At 36.9% G+C, this 15,571-nt stretch overlaps 1 protein-coding gene across 1 annotated transcript; it reads right to left on the bottom strand.

Moving 5' to 3' along the window:
• Nucleotides 1–107: 107 nt before the first annotated feature.
• LOC123533865 (potassium voltage-gated channel protein Shaw-like) lies at nucleotides 108–9,925 on the bottom strand. Its single transcript, XM_045315808.2, has 2 exons — nucleotides 8,878–9,925; nucleotides 108–1,738 (listed from the first exon to the last, which is right to left on the bottom strand). Exons 1-2 carry the CDS (start codon nucleotides 9,490–9,492, stop codon nucleotides 620–622), a joined length of 1,734 nt encoding a protein of 577 aa, XP_045171743.2. The 5' UTR covers nucleotides 9,493–9,925; the 3' UTR covers nucleotides 108–619.
• Nucleotides 9,926–15,571: the final 5,646 nt, after the last annotated feature.

Genomic DNA, 15,571 nt, shown 5'->3' with positions numbered 1-15,571 from the left:
GTCAATACCCAAAACTATTACTCGAAATCCAAAAGACAGGAGTTTAATAGTTTTGGCAACTGACCCGAAAGCCATACAGTAAGTGTTTTATTACATGACATCAGAAATAAATGTTCAGCTTTATTTTCTTAAATGCAGCAAACATTAGTATTGAACAACAGACCAGTCAATAGCTCAAAAGATGTAAAGGCGATTTATAGTAGGAGTTATATAATAAAAAAATAATTATACAGGAAATAGACAAGATTTAATTTTTATACCTTTAACATGATGTGTTTCCGGGTCAAATAAAACAATCGTACTACACATTCTGATATACGGGTGCATCTTATCATGAATGCCGCCATTTCCATAGTTTATCTGGCTTACAGGATAACAAACAATATTACATACGAAACTACACAAACATATTAAAGCGAATGCTAGAAACAGAATGTTAAAACTTAGGCACTATAGAACAAGTATCTAACCTGCAGTAAGAAGAAACATGCAGTCATTTGAAATAAACTTGAGAATATAAAATTATGTCGTCTGCCTTGTTACATTAGGCAGTGTCGTCTGTGTCACTATGCAGATCGCGTATGTCGTGGACAGATATTCTCCGTCTAGGAGCTTTGTATCATATCGGGCTGGTCGTTACTTCCGGTGTTTCAGGGGAAATCGCTGTTGAGTTCCCATTACGCGGATATTTAGCTCTGAATTCTAAATTCTTCAGATCTTGCAACTGAATTGGTCCATGTAAACCTTTGACACTTTTTTGACTTCCTGATCTAGACGGTTCGATTATGTGATCAGCACTTGCTGGTCGTGCTGATAGCCGACGATCCTTTGGAATGAAATTATCGAATTCTATATCCGGTAGAGGATTTTCACTTTCTGTTGGAACGAAGTCAGGTTTGTATAGTTCGAAATCTTCACAACCGGCATGACGAAATCCGTAGTAAAGATGAAAGTTGCCGGCGATTATGGGCACCACCATACCAATTATCAATAGACCGGTAATTGCACACAAACACGCGATTATTCGCCCTACTGTCGTCAGAGGGTAAATGTCACCATATCCGACAGTAGTCAGGGTTATCAACGCCCACCACAGTCCGTAGAAAATGCTATGAAAAGTATCACTTCCGCCGTCTTGGTTATCGCTGTATTGTTCTGCACAAAACACAAGGCTAGAATATATTGTTAACGAAAATAATACAAACACTACTAGTAGCATTAGCTCGCTAACGCTCGCTTTAACTGCCAAAAGGAGAACGCGCAATCCACGGTAATGGCGAAAAAGTCTGAATATTCGGAAAACTCTTAACACTACCATTGCGTCAAGAATTATCAAGAGAGTCGTGTTCTTGGATCCCTGCTGCCAGAAGAACGGAGAAGACACGTCGATCAATAATTTAGTCCATGCCGGAACTAGGTAGAGTATGTCCAGTAGGGTATACCAACTCCTGAAACTTTGTCTCAGCGACGGACTTACAAAAAGGCGAAATATAAAGTCAGCTGTGAAAAAGATCAGACAGATAACATCTATGATAACCAAACTGTCCGGCGGGTCCGTCGAGAGTAGAATTTTCATGGTCCCATTGATGCTCTCTAAATATTCGAATTCTGGTACAATGTCGTCTGCTGATCTTATGAGCACGTGCTTCTGCAATGGCTGCCTCAATGACGGCACTGTTGAGATGAAAAGGTTTAATATTGTCAAGATGATGAGGCCGTAGTAGATTACAGCAAACACCTGAAAAGAAAATATTATATTTCAATATTATACTCGTGATCAAATTTTTGAAACAGCTCAAATAGATTAAATTTCAATAAATTGTCAGTGTCCTTCATAAAAAACGGCCTTTAAGCTGAACAGCATTATTGCATTTGTATAAGTTCTGTTACGCCTCTTGATGGTAAAATTTAAGCAGAAATTGGCATCCGCTACAAAATTTGTTTCTTTTGAACGATTCAGATTAAGTGGTTTCGCTACCATGTTTACATGACTCGTGGAACATGCTAATGCTAACGAGTCAAATCACACAGGTAAAACATCAATTGATATTTGACATTTAGCATTTGTTCAGCATTAAGTATACTGTATATGGTACAGGGTAGTTAATAATTACTTGCAAAAGTAATGCATTAAATCAGCATTACTTAGAAAAAATCGGCATTAAATTAACATTAGCATTACTCATTTTTGTCAAAATAATGCATTAAATTAGCATTACATAGGGTGCATTAGCATTAGCATTAGCATTACTTTTTGTGAATCATTGTATGTTATAATCGAATCACTATTTGTTCAAGTTGTTGTTTGTTTTTCATTTAATTAGTTTAGTTGTTTATTTCATAGCAGCAACACATAACAATCATTTGTAATGAATCAAATCTACCAACTAGGGATTATATATAATTTGTATGAAATACTTGAAATGATCCAACAGCACCATAAGAAACACAGCATTTAAATTCTACAGTATTTTGTATCTGTCTATGTCTCCAGTGCTTGAAATTGTTAATGTATTATAGTTTATCACTGTTGCATTTTATGAACATGAGCTGCTCAAAGATTTGAGCGTTTAGTCTGCTTTACAGTATTTACCTAGGTAATCTATAGTTAAATACATGCATGACTCTGTGAAGTTTCCACTTTTCTCTATTTTCTTATATTATATCTGAATTTTTCATTTACCATTACCATTACTTTATAAAAAAAACACTTATGTTGAAAGTCAAGTACCTGTTTAATGACTCCCTAACAGCCTATTTGACATGTAAAAGCTAGTCTTTAACATCACTATCAGTGACATACTGTTAATTGATAAAAAGGTGTCAAAAGATAACAATAGATTCTGTTTGATATTTTGGTTGACAAAACTAATTATATCACAATTTAATCGTAATTATAAATTTGCACTTTGGAGCTGTCCCAGGTTTTAAATGTATAGTTCAAAGCATTAATTTGCATTAGATACACTGTGTATATTTAATTGGTTACAGACAAAATTAATAGTGCTAGTGTTTTAGGTAAAATTGTATGTTCAAAAATGTTTCATACCTAGATGGCCCATATATGATTTAAATTTTATCAGTATTTAGGCAGAATATTGTGCATACCTGAACATTTGGATTGTGTTTTATGTCCTTCAGATTGAGGTTTGTGGTATATCTCTGGATCTGATCTGGTTCACACCAAGTTAACTTGAACCTGGGATTTCCAGTGATACAGAAAATAATGCCTAAGTAATGCTAAGCATTAGCATTAGCATTACCGTAACTTTGGCATTAAATTAGCATTATTTTTAATGCTAAAATTGTGGCATTAATCATTACTTGGCATTATGTGAAAAAAATAATGCATTATTAATGCATTAGCATTAGCATTAGCATTACTACAACCCTGATATGGTATGTAGGGTCTGGTATTTGAAGCATCTGGCATAGAGTATTTGGCATTGGCAATTAGCATTCGACGCTAAGCATGGCGCATCGACCTACACCGTGCTTGTGCCCAGTACTTAATGCTTATATTTAGTATTTAATGTAAATTGTAAAATGGTTTCTGTCTAACAGTTACTGCTTAATTCTTTAACTTTTTTGAGGCTCCGTGGGCAGCCCAGTTAACTTATTCACGCGCAGTTGGTATAATAAGGTTCAGAGAGCCATTTTCCTATCTAACTTGCAAATTCATATTATATAGTCAATAGCCTTTTCAAATATTTTAAAGGATTTGTTTTAAAGGATCTCTTAAACTTTATAAATGTATTATTTTTATTTGTATACAAATCAATAGGTTTTACCGGTCATGCTAAAATAAAACTGAACCTATTTAGAAACACGTGGGTCATGAGGCTCCAGATCGCTCGTCTAGTTTTACAGCTGTAATATGTAACAGTTCTTTGAAAACTTGCCTGCTTATTTTAGAGCTATATTGATATTGGAGCACACTCATCAAGCAGAGGGTTTTTTTTGCAACTTGACTTTAAAACATTTAGCAGTGGGCCAGTTGGAAAATATTTCTGTGAAATTATTTCAAAATCCTCATCACACTGGGCATTCGGCTACCTACTCGTGTGAGCGATACCGTCCTCGTTTTGTTGATAAAAATTCAATTATATACACCCCTTCGCTGTATTTGATGATACCTCTGACGATTGATGAAAATAAACAAAGATACCTGCCCGTTTACACATAGATTCGTCCTCGTTATGTCAATGAACATTCAGCGATTACTTCCCCTTACGGTACACTAAATGAGCGCAATGGAACGCGAGGAGCGTGGTAATTTATAAGAACTAGATGATGGAGTACATCATGTGAACCCCGACCTTTAATAGATCTATATGATTAGAATGTTAACTTTTAAGATATAACGAAGTGAGAGTGGACCGTGTTGACAGTATTTCACCAGTATTAAGCCTTCCCTAACACCCACCCTCTTCTCCTACACATTCTATCGTCTATTCTTCTTGGAGTATTTCTTCTATTTCTCCTTCAGTCTTTTTCTAAAAACGACAAAACTTGTGGCGCACCGTGCACCTGTGCATATGGTAAAACCTCCATTTTCTTCCCAACAGGGAATTCGGACCCCTTCTCCTGTTCTGCGCATGTATAGGGAAGGCTTCGGCTGCCTTATATCGTATCGGGTAATATTCGCCACTGTTTATAGGCACATCCTCCATTAAGGTAGTGCTCATTACGCGACTTACTTACAAGTGCATACAATATACATAGATTGGTGTGTTTATAGTTCAACTTACTCCCCGGCTTCAGATTCATAATCACCATTTGCAATACATGAATTCACAACATGACGACAGACGCCAAAACAGGTAAGATGATATTTTAATAAAGTTTAAGTATCAGACGAGCCGTTATAACTTTGAAATAATATAAAAATAGTTACTTAGAACAAGCATAGGGTGGATCCAGGATTTTTATCAATGAGGCCCGCCAAACTACAAAAAGTATATAGTATTGCCAACATTTCAATAATAACAAATTTCTTGAAGCTTGAATTTGTCCGACAAACCAGCATACCTGCTAGAGGGGGTAACAATGAAACACTGTTGTTACTGTCAGTCTCCGGCAATTTCAATTTCTACAGTGCCTACGGTCCTTGGTCTCTCCGGTTCAAATGGGGCGTAGGAACGGGGGCGGGGACAAGAAGGACCCCCATCCCCAAATTTTGGCCAAAATTCGAGTAGCAGACATTAACAAAAGGGAAGGCAAATTTACATCTCCAGTAATGCACCTATCAATGTTTCCCCCGGGGGGGGGGGGGGGGGGACAAAAATGGCAGAATTGCAGGCAGACTATTTTCCTTCATTTATATTCTTAGGCCCGATACCAATTTATGCCTTATGGTTTTATATTTTGTCACGTATTTTCGCTATGTTACGAGGGAAATGTTATGAGTTCAGGCCCTATTTCATACATACTAACCTAGTGAACATGTCAAGTGATGGTTTTTCTTCAGATCAGAGTTCTTTCACGGGTTAGGCAAAACTAAATATTATTATTAGATTCTTATCCCTCTAATCCCCCAACCCCTAAATTTGATTTTAAGAAGGAAGTGGCTAGGGGTCCGGTAAGCGGACCTCAAGATTCCAGGGCCGGGCCAAGGGGGCACATGCAACCCCCACCCCCACCCCCACCCCCGGTTGGCTGAGAAGTTGCCTGTACTCATCAAATATGCACCCTACTATTTTGGCAAAGGAATAATATTTTCTCAACATTTAGACCCAGAAACGCACCAGAGGCCACAATTTCATATCTGTATTTAAAAAATGTCCAGGGGAGAGACCCCTGACCCCCCCTATAATGAGGGGAGTAACCCCTCCATTACCTCAAAATGCACCAGAGGCCGCCATTTCATGCCTGTATTTGAAAAATTTCCATGGGGAGAGCCCCCGTGACCCCCTAAAATGAAGGGAGTACTCAGTAAATGCCCCTGAGGCCACCATTTCATACCTGTATTTCAAAGATTTCCAGTGGGGAGACATCCCTGACCCCCTAACGTGCAAAAGTCCCCGCTCCCGTACCTACCCGCTCTCGGCGCTATGCGCCTCGGCAATAGCATCTTCGTTCTAGACTGGTGCCGCCTCCCAGTCAAATATCTCTGGGGAGTGCCCCACCAGTAAATGCACTAGAGGTCACCATTTCGTACCTGTGTTTAAAAAATTTCCAGGGGAGACCCTTGACCTCCCTATAATGAGAGGAGTAACCCCTCCATTACCTCAAAATGCACCAGAGGCCACCATTTCATGCCTGTATTTCAAACATTTCCGGGGGGGCTTCTTTGTTCTAGACTGTTGCCCCCAGTCAAATATTTCTGGATCCGGGCCTGTGACCCTCCTATAATTAGGGGAGTGCCCCACCAGTAAATGCACCAGAGGCCACCATTTCATACCTGTATTTAAAAAAATATCCAGAGGAGAGACCCCCCCCCCCCCCCCACCCCCGTTATATGGACAGAGGCCCCCTCCAATACCTACCCGCTCTGAGCGCTATGCGCCTCGCGGTTAATCTCTGTTCTAGACTGGTGCCCCCACCCCTACTCCAGTCAAATATTTCTGGGTCCGGTAATCAATGTTCATGTAATATTATTATGTAGTACAGTACTGCATTACCAGTGTATAAGGTAATGGCTGGTAAATGTTATGATAAGATGTCATAAAGTTGCAGCTTTTACGGGTTATTTTTGTAAATATTTTATTTATAATAAGCTCTCTCGAGTTCGAAGCATATTGAATATTTTAAAAGATTTGAATGACATTTGGACACAATAACCCTTGGGGAAAGACCTTCACATTGACCTACTTAAAGTTGACCCCCAGGTGACCTTGTCCTTTATGGGCAAACACTGTCGAGTGTTAGCATCTGCCCCCATTAGGCAATGCTCTTCTTTAAATGTATTTATATTAAACATTCATTGACTTTGTGTACAATTTTAACTGAGTTTCCAAAAAAGGAAATGACCTCTGTTTCAGGTATCACAGTTAGTATATCAAGGTTTGGACGGCAGAGGAGGCAGAGGCAATTTCATGACTTTGTCATGTGAAATTTTTAATATACAAATGTAATAAAATTGAATTGAAACTGGCTGACTTATTACCTTTTAAGGACTGTATGTGAAAAAGCAATTACCTTATATAAATTCATGGATGTCCATGAAAGCCCATCTACGGGTCATTTGATATGTAAAGCATCTCCCACTGTGGGGATTTTGACAAATTGCCATTGCTCTAGGGTGGGAAAAGGAAAAATGTCAAATTTCCCTGGGTCTGCCCGCATAAGGGAGCGTCACAATGTCTACAGGCAATACTTCTATCTGTAGACACCGCTGCAATGAAATATTAGTGGAACAGCCGACTTATTATCTTCTTGATGGGTGAATATTTTAAACAAGACAAGACAACACGTACTGACAGACTTTGCTGCTTCTGAAGTCGCAATTCAATTGGTAAGTACACACAAGAACGGGTCTATGTGGATGGATCTTGGTAGCAATTTTGAAAACAAAAATATGCAAATATGCGAGAAGTTAAGGTATGATCTTACACATATAATACTAAAACTTTTCAAATCTTCAGTAAATACGGAATAAATACCTGAACTACATGTATATAAATCACACGAGGACGGTATATCGCTCACGCGGGTAGGTAGTCGAATACTAGTGTGCTTATAGTGGTTTTAGAGCTGACGGCATTTGAAGAAATTTGTTGGCTACGATTTTTGAAGCATCACAATAACTTGAACAATCATAGTAAAGATTCACTCAAGAAACATTTGTGTGAAATTATTTTAAAATCTTGAAGGCAGTTTATACTAACAAGGATTTCCCTTGCTTTCTCCGAGGGTAGTAACAGGATATTTTTAAAATATCTTGATTAGTTTCGAATCTGTCATGGCGGTGTATTATCCCCCGTAACTTCTATCAGTTTTACATCATTTTTTCTTTAATTCTACCTGAACAGATTGTTAAAAAGTCAGGATATCTTAGTGGCATAAAAGCAATTTTTCTATGCATTTTTTTTCAGGATTGTAAATTTGCCAGACTTTTAAAATGATATTTTTAAAGATATTTTTAAAATTCAAAAAGATCCTACTACCATCCTCAGAGAACTTTAGGATGATGTAGTTGGTTTAAACAAATTTATTCATCTTAACGTAAGTATGGAATAGCAAATGACAGTCCAGTTTTACACATAGTATAGACAAGTGGATTGATTTATTCATGTATATAGTATGGCATAGCAAATGACAGTCCAGTTTTACACATAGTATAGACAAGTGGATTGATTTATTCATCTGTACAGTATGGCATAACAAATGACAGTCCAACAGTTTTATACATAGTATTGACAAGTGCATTGAATTGAAAGCATTCTCTCCACTGCATATTTAATATTGGTACAAGATATATGACGATCTAAAAGATAAGATATATGGCGATCTAAAAGATAAGATATATGGCGATCTAAAAGATAAGATGTATGGTGGAGATGGTTTTACTTATAAATGTCTAACTTATTTAAAGTAATGGAAATAAAGACTAAAAAATTGGAGAAGTAATAATGGTCAGTATATATAGGTTTAGTACATGTAGAATAAAGCGGTGGATGGATGCCTAATCGGTACTTTAGGATGATGTAGTTAAATCTGGATCTTGCAAAGTAAAGCCGAAATTCTCGAAAAACTGTTGCGAATAATTTGGATCAGTTAGTAACAATATATTTTTGTTTCCGCTATAAAGTAGCCTGTAAATTTTAGATTGAAGTGACTACGCTCTCTTTCGACAAATTATTGGTAGAAGGTAACCTAAGGGAAAAAAATTTAATATAAACAATATTTTTGACAACAAAAGAAACAGAATATTACCTTCGCCGGAATTGAGGACTCGTGATTATCAATGAATACCCAGGCTCGTCTTCTAAATTCTTGTAATCTGCTTTCTATTGTCAAGCTGCTATCAGATTCACTGCCAGTATATGTGGGTAAACTGTAGAATTCATCTTTGATTAATTCATACGTGGTGTAGTCATCCAGTTCGTCAAAATAAAACTTTCGACAACATTCGGAAATACAGCCGTCGCCAAGTTCCCAAAATTTGATCTCTTCCCTTATCGATAATGCGCAGATATTGCGGGGGAGGTGCATGCTACCAGTACGATAGTAATCAAGGATATATGTAAATAAAAAAGGATTTCTATCAAAGAAATATTCTTGATTAATTCTATCATAATGTTCACTTGATTCTTCTAAACAGGATAGGGTGGTCCCTGGAACATTTCTTAATGTTGATTTTCGAGTTTTGAATATTTTGGCGCCGACATTGATCGTGACTCTATCGCCGTCGTCTGAAAAGCTTTTTCTGGTGTGTCGGTTGTAATATTCGTCTGTTTTCTGTGCACGTTTACGCTCAAAGACTTTCGCAGCTGTCTTGTCGTTTTGAAATAAACTGCCATGACGTGTTGGAACCGAAAGATATGCCATTTTTATTTTAGTCTAGTTAATTCACCACATGTCCTAACATATTCTTCGTCAGCTATTTCCATTTTTTTATAATTTAAACACGATTCTTTCTCTTCGTGCCTAGTTTCAAAAAATGGGTCGCCATTTTGAAATTTTTTAACCGGCGTGTAGTATGACGTCATTGGTTATAGCGTAACGTTTGGCGTATTTGACGTTGTTTCCTTTTCAACTTACTTAAGAAACACATAAAACAGGAGCACATTTTTCGACGTTATTGTACCACAAAAGAACAAAATCATTACGAGTCTTTTAATACGATATGTACCTTTAGGAATTATCTAAATTTAGTCCATCCAAAGTTCGTTTTACTATTTATCCAAGGCTATCAAACTCACTCATTAAAATATCATCAAACTTCAAAACTATCATGTCGTTATTGGTGTACATGCATCGTGTGTAGTGTTTCAGGACGTAAATAATTGAAGCCTTTTCCTGTATAAAGGTTACTATTTTATCTCCGTGCACAAATAATCACACACGTATAAGGAAAATGATTCGGAAAATATTTTTTAAACATTTTTGTGTAAGTATTCGCCTGCGAGAATCACGTCTGATAAACATGAAAACATTTCAAATACATTTTGGAAAAATAGCATTTTTCAAAATATTAAATTTGACTCTGTGGCTGTTGTCGATAAGTAAGGGATGTTTTATTAAAACTTATTAAATCAAGTCACATAATTCTTATATCAAAGAATTATTTAAAACGGAAATATAAGCTGCAATTTCGACAGGCTGAAGAGAAGTGTGTTGCTATAGCTAGAAGATATATATTTTCGGCAACATGCGTAATAAAGATTTTAGCACTTTCGCGCTTCCGTAGATCTGAGAAAATAATGAAAACGGCTTTGAACATAAATACATGTATGCTGCATTCTGACAGTTCAGCGATATCAAACAGTTTGTACTGTATATATGATGTTATGTGTTGGCTTTTTCTAAATCAAAAAAGGACCGTGTAAATCGATTTAAAATAAGGTTAAAATGGAAATGAAATAAATGCTGTTGTTTTTAACTTAAAAATAACAAGAGATGTCCGTAAGACAGCGTGCTCGACTTTTCTCAGTGCTTGACTCTGAATTAGAAAACAATCCAAGTTAAAAAGGGACATAATTCTGTCAAAATTCAGAGTTATGGGAATTGTGTCTCCTGGTGTAGACTTTGATAGAAAATAACTATTTTGAGTTTCAAGTCAAAAGCTTTAATAGTAACAGAGATATTTGACTTAATCAAATTTTTTTTAAAAAAATTCTAAGTTAAAAAGGGGCATAATTCTGTCAAAATTCAAATCAGAGTTATAAGAATTGTGTCTCCTGGTGTAGACCTTAATAGTAAATAAATATTTTAAGTTTCAAGTCAATAGCTTTGACAGTAACAGAGATATTTGACTTATCAAAAACTTTAACCAAAAATTATAAGTTCAAAAGGGGCATAATTCTGTCAAAATTCAAATCAGAGTTATGGGGATTGTTTCTCCTGGTGTAGACTTTGATAGTAAATATCTATTTTAAGTTTCAAGTCAACAGCTTTGATAGTAACAGAGATATTTGACTTTATCAAAAACTTTAACCAACGGCGACGCCGACGCCGGGGCGAGTGCAATAGCTCTACATTTTCTTCGAAAAGTCGAGCTAAAAACCCGCCGGTCAAAATATCAGTGTAGGAAATTACACGATAAATTTTTTAACTCGACACAATAAATTTCGACACGCACGTACCCAGGACTTAAGGACAAACACTTGCAACAATATGTGTACCTGTCTGGTGTTTGGATCTGCAAACGGTGTAAAAACGCTCCGGACTAGAAACAGGATTCAGACGGACGGACAGACGTAAGTACCATCAAAACATGCGGCCGTTTTTCCAAAGCATGCATTTAAATAGAAAAAAAAACCCGGACGAGGTGCGCCGCATCTCTGTACTGACTATCTACAGAATTCAGACGAATTAAAAACTAGAACATTAGATGATGCATAGATAAAATGCAACAGACAACTGACAAAGTGTTACTTACTTCCTTATTGTTGATCCGTCAAATCCGTAACAGCGTTTTCTTTAAACATTTCAACTAACCTTGCAAAACATACATTTTTCTAAAAGTCTCCAGGGACAGTGTTTCGCTTTTTTTATGTCTGAATATCTTGAATTACAGTGTATGTCAATTTATGGCAAAAAAACCCACAACAACAACAACTGTAAAACTCTATCCAATAAACCTTTCTTTCTTCAATCTTTTTCTGGGAAATGTTGATTTTGTGCCATCGAAAGATATCCTGCTGGAAGTTTTATGATAATCCGTCAAAGACGGTCAACACTGACGTTTTGTGCCCAAAATAATTACAATTTACAAGGGAAAATACCAGTTAATTTGAGTTTTTAGAATAATATATAGAGGAGAATAATACACGAGTGTCTTTTCTGTGCGATCTCCCATACTATGATTGAGAATTTATTAACCCTTACCCTGCTAAATTTAATGAACTTGGCTGTCTTTCAATTTGGACAGTACCATTAACTGTTTAAAGGGGTGTTTTCCTAAAAGATACCGACTGAATATCGAAATGTGCAGATCTTGATCAGACTGCATGGATGTGCAGGCTGATTATGATCTACACTGGTCGCAAAGGCAGAATCAATCGTGTCCAGCATGATTAAGTGTTAAACTAGCTGAATACTGGTAAACTAGTACAAAGGGCCCAAGTCGCTCACCTGAAGAGGACCTTCACCATCTGGCCCTAGAAGGGGCCAAACACCCAAAACTAAACAAACATGTATGCGAGGACCTTCTATTGATGCTACAGACCAGGTTTGGTGAAGATCCATTGAGTGATTCAGAACTGCTACTGTTAAACAGTGCACAATTCTCCATAGAAACATTCAATCCAAGCAACTGAAAGTACACATAATTCTGAGGACATTTAAATTTATAAGTTTTCAGTATAGTGTTCACATCATTGATTTTCAGGCTTTAAGGGAGGTTAAAGACCACTCAGTATTGTACACAAACAGAGCACAAACTTACATCAAACTGGGCAAATATCCCGAAGCATTTCTCGACTGTGAATGGGCTCTCAGGGTAAGATTCTAATCTGCAATTCAATCAGTATTAAATATAGCAAACAGGTTTGCACATACAGTCAAACTTCGTTTCGCTCAAACTCTACGGGACTAGAAAAATTTGTTTGACATCAGTAATTTGAGTCATCGAACTAAATACATTATACAGGGACTTTGCTGGGACCTGACGACGAGTTTGAGTGAAGGGCGGTGCACGAATTATCCAAGTTCGAGCGAACAAATGTTGACTGTATATTAACACAGAAGAGGAAGCAATTCTTTTTCAGAAGAAAGAACATGGAAAGACTTAGCTTTTCCATATGAAGTGTAAGGAGAGCCATCCTACTTGCAGCTGTGTCCGTACTTTGGTTAAAATTTTGATGAATTTTCACATTATCTCTTATAACTTGATGGATATGCTGCAGACTTAAAATAACTGTTTTTTCAGCATCACCCACGTCTTATGACACAATGGACATAAATCTTGCAGAAACATTATATGAATTCTGCACATCTTTTTTCTTAGAATTTCAGGTGAATATGTTAAGTAGTCATTAAAATGTATTTTTACTTTTAGCCTTAGCAACCCCTAAAAGGGTCCAACTACCCCCATTTGAACAAATCTGAGAGTGGACCTTTATATGATCCTAGAAACCAAGTCTGATGAAAATCCATATAGCCATTCAATAAAAGAAGTTGTTTAAAGGTATTTCTAGTTTTAGCTCTAAACGGGGCTAGGTGTCTCTAATTTAAAAAGTTTGGTAAAGGGCCTTAAAATAATGCTTTAAATCCAGTTTAATAGAGATCAATCAAGCAGATCATGAGAAGTCTTTTGAAGGCATTTACATTTTTGTTCTAGTGGCCCCTAAAAGGGGGACCAACCGCCCCAATTTGTACAAGTTTGGGAGAGGACCTCATAATGATGCTACAGACCAAGTTTGATGAAGATCCATCAAGCGGTTCATGAGTAGAAAGTCTTTTAAAGTCATTTCCTTTTTTAGTTCTAGGGCCAAGTGCCCCATTTGAACAAAATTAGGAGAGGACCTTATAATAATGCCACAAACAAACTTTGATGAAGATCCTTCCAGCGGTTCATGTGAAGAAGTAGTTTAAAGGTACTTCTAATTTTGGCTCAAGCAGCCCCTAAAAGGGGCCAAGTGCCCCCATTTGAACAAACTTGAGAGAGGACCTTATAATGATGCTACAGACCAAGGTTGATGTAAATTCTTCAAGCGGTTCATAAGAAGAAGTCATTTTAAGGTATTTCTAATTTTTGCTCTAGCGGCCCCTTAAAGGGCCAGGTGCCCCCATTTCAATAAACTTGGCAGAGGACCTTATAAAGATGCTACAGACCAAGTTTTATGAACATCCTTCACGCAGATCATGAGAAGAAGTCATTAAAATGTATTTATATCTTAAGTTCTGGCCCCTAAAAGGGACCAAGTGTTCCCATTTGAATAAAATTGGGAGAGGACCTTATAATGATGCTACAGATCAAATTTTATGAAGATCCATTAAGTGGGTCATGATCAGTTTTTTAAAGGCATTTATATCTTTAGTTCTAGTGGCCCCTAAAAGGGACCAAGTGCCCCATTTGAACAAAATTTGGGAGAGGACCTTATAATTATGATATAGATCAAATTGGATGAAGATCCAGTAAGTAGTTCATAAGAAGCCTTTTAAAGGCATTTCTATTTTTAATTCTAGTGGCCCCTAAAAAAGGGCAAGGTGCTCTCATTTGAACAAACTTGGGAGAGGACCTTATCATGCTTATAATGATGCTACAGACAAAGGTTGATGAAAATCCTTCATGCGGTTCATGAAAAGTTGTTTAAAGGTATTTCTAATTTTGGCTCTAGCAGCTAGAAGGGGCCAAGTGCCCCCATTTGAACAAATTTGGGAGAGGACCTTATTCTGATGCTACAGATAAAGTTTGATGAAAATCCTTCAAGCGATTCATGAGAATAAGTTGTTTAAAGGTATTTCTAATTTTGGCTCAAGCAGCTCCTAAAAGGGGTCAAGTGCCCCGATTTTGAACAAACTTGTGACAGGACCTTATAATGATGACAACAGACCATCCACCTATACTTATAGCTCACTCTCAGGCGAGCTAAAAATGTGAGACTATCGAGCATTTTATCAATTTTATTAAACAAGTTTAACAACTTTTTTTGTTTTTTTCTGTTTGATTTAACGTCGCACCGACATGATTGGTCATATGGCGACTTTCCAGCTTTAATGGTGGAGGAAGACCCCAGGTGCCCCTCCGTGCATTATTTCATCACGAGTGGGCACCTGGGTAGAACCACCGATCTTCCGTAAGCCAGCTGGATGGCTTCCTCACATGAAGAATTCAAGTTTAACAACTTCAATGTAAAAAGACAGAAAAGTAATATTCTTCTTATCACATGTTAGCTTTTCCTACATTTTCATCTTTTTATGCCTATTATAGACCAAATAAATTCGACCAACATCTAAAGTTAAAACGAGGTCAACGTCAAAGCTTTATTACACTTGTCTTGTGTACTACCAAAATTTTTTAAATTATGGCTTCATTTCACTCGCACAAGTCAAACATGTGATAAAATATCCATGATTTAGTCTTTAAAAAACAGAAATCAAGGAAAACCCTTGTTACAGATTTTTTATGGGTTTAATGTCACACTGAAAACATTGCAAGTTCCAGACTGCGATCGTGAAAGGTGATAATAGAAGGCTTTTTATAAAAGACTTTTGCCAATATATGCTTTGGTCACTGCCAACATTTTATGTACAACGTGAATTCTTTATCATCAAGCGCAACTACCGGCCAAGATGTCTTTTCTTGGTACAAACACTAGGAAAATGGTATAAAGAAATGGCATATTGGCATATTCAAATACATTTGTAGATGCTTTTTTGCTCTGTAGAGCATTTTTCCTTACTGTCATTGCATTATTTTGCTGAAATCACACGACAGATTTATGTTTGATATTAAGATGCA

The sequence above is a fragment of the Mercenaria mercenaria genome, chromosome 12, assembly GCF_021730395.1.
Source record: "Mercenaria mercenaria strain notata chromosome 12, MADL_Memer_1, whole genome shotgun sequence".
Taxonomy (NCBI): domain Eukaryota; kingdom Metazoa; phylum Mollusca; class Bivalvia; order Venerida; family Veneridae; genus Mercenaria; species Mercenaria mercenaria.
This window is presented reverse-complemented; position numbering and strand designations above follow the sequence as displayed.

What these genes read in the sequence shown, in the direction of transcription:
- LOC123533865 (XM_045315808.2), bottom strand. Translation starts at nt 9,492, where the DNA reads ATGGCATATCTTTCGGTTCCAACACGTCATGGCAGTTTATTTCAAAAC. An exon ending in AGTCCTCAATTCCGGCGAAG is followed by an intron (nt 1,739 to 8,877) that starts GTAATATTCTGT and finishes TTTTCTTTTCAG; the next exon opens with GTGTTTGCTGTAATCTACTA.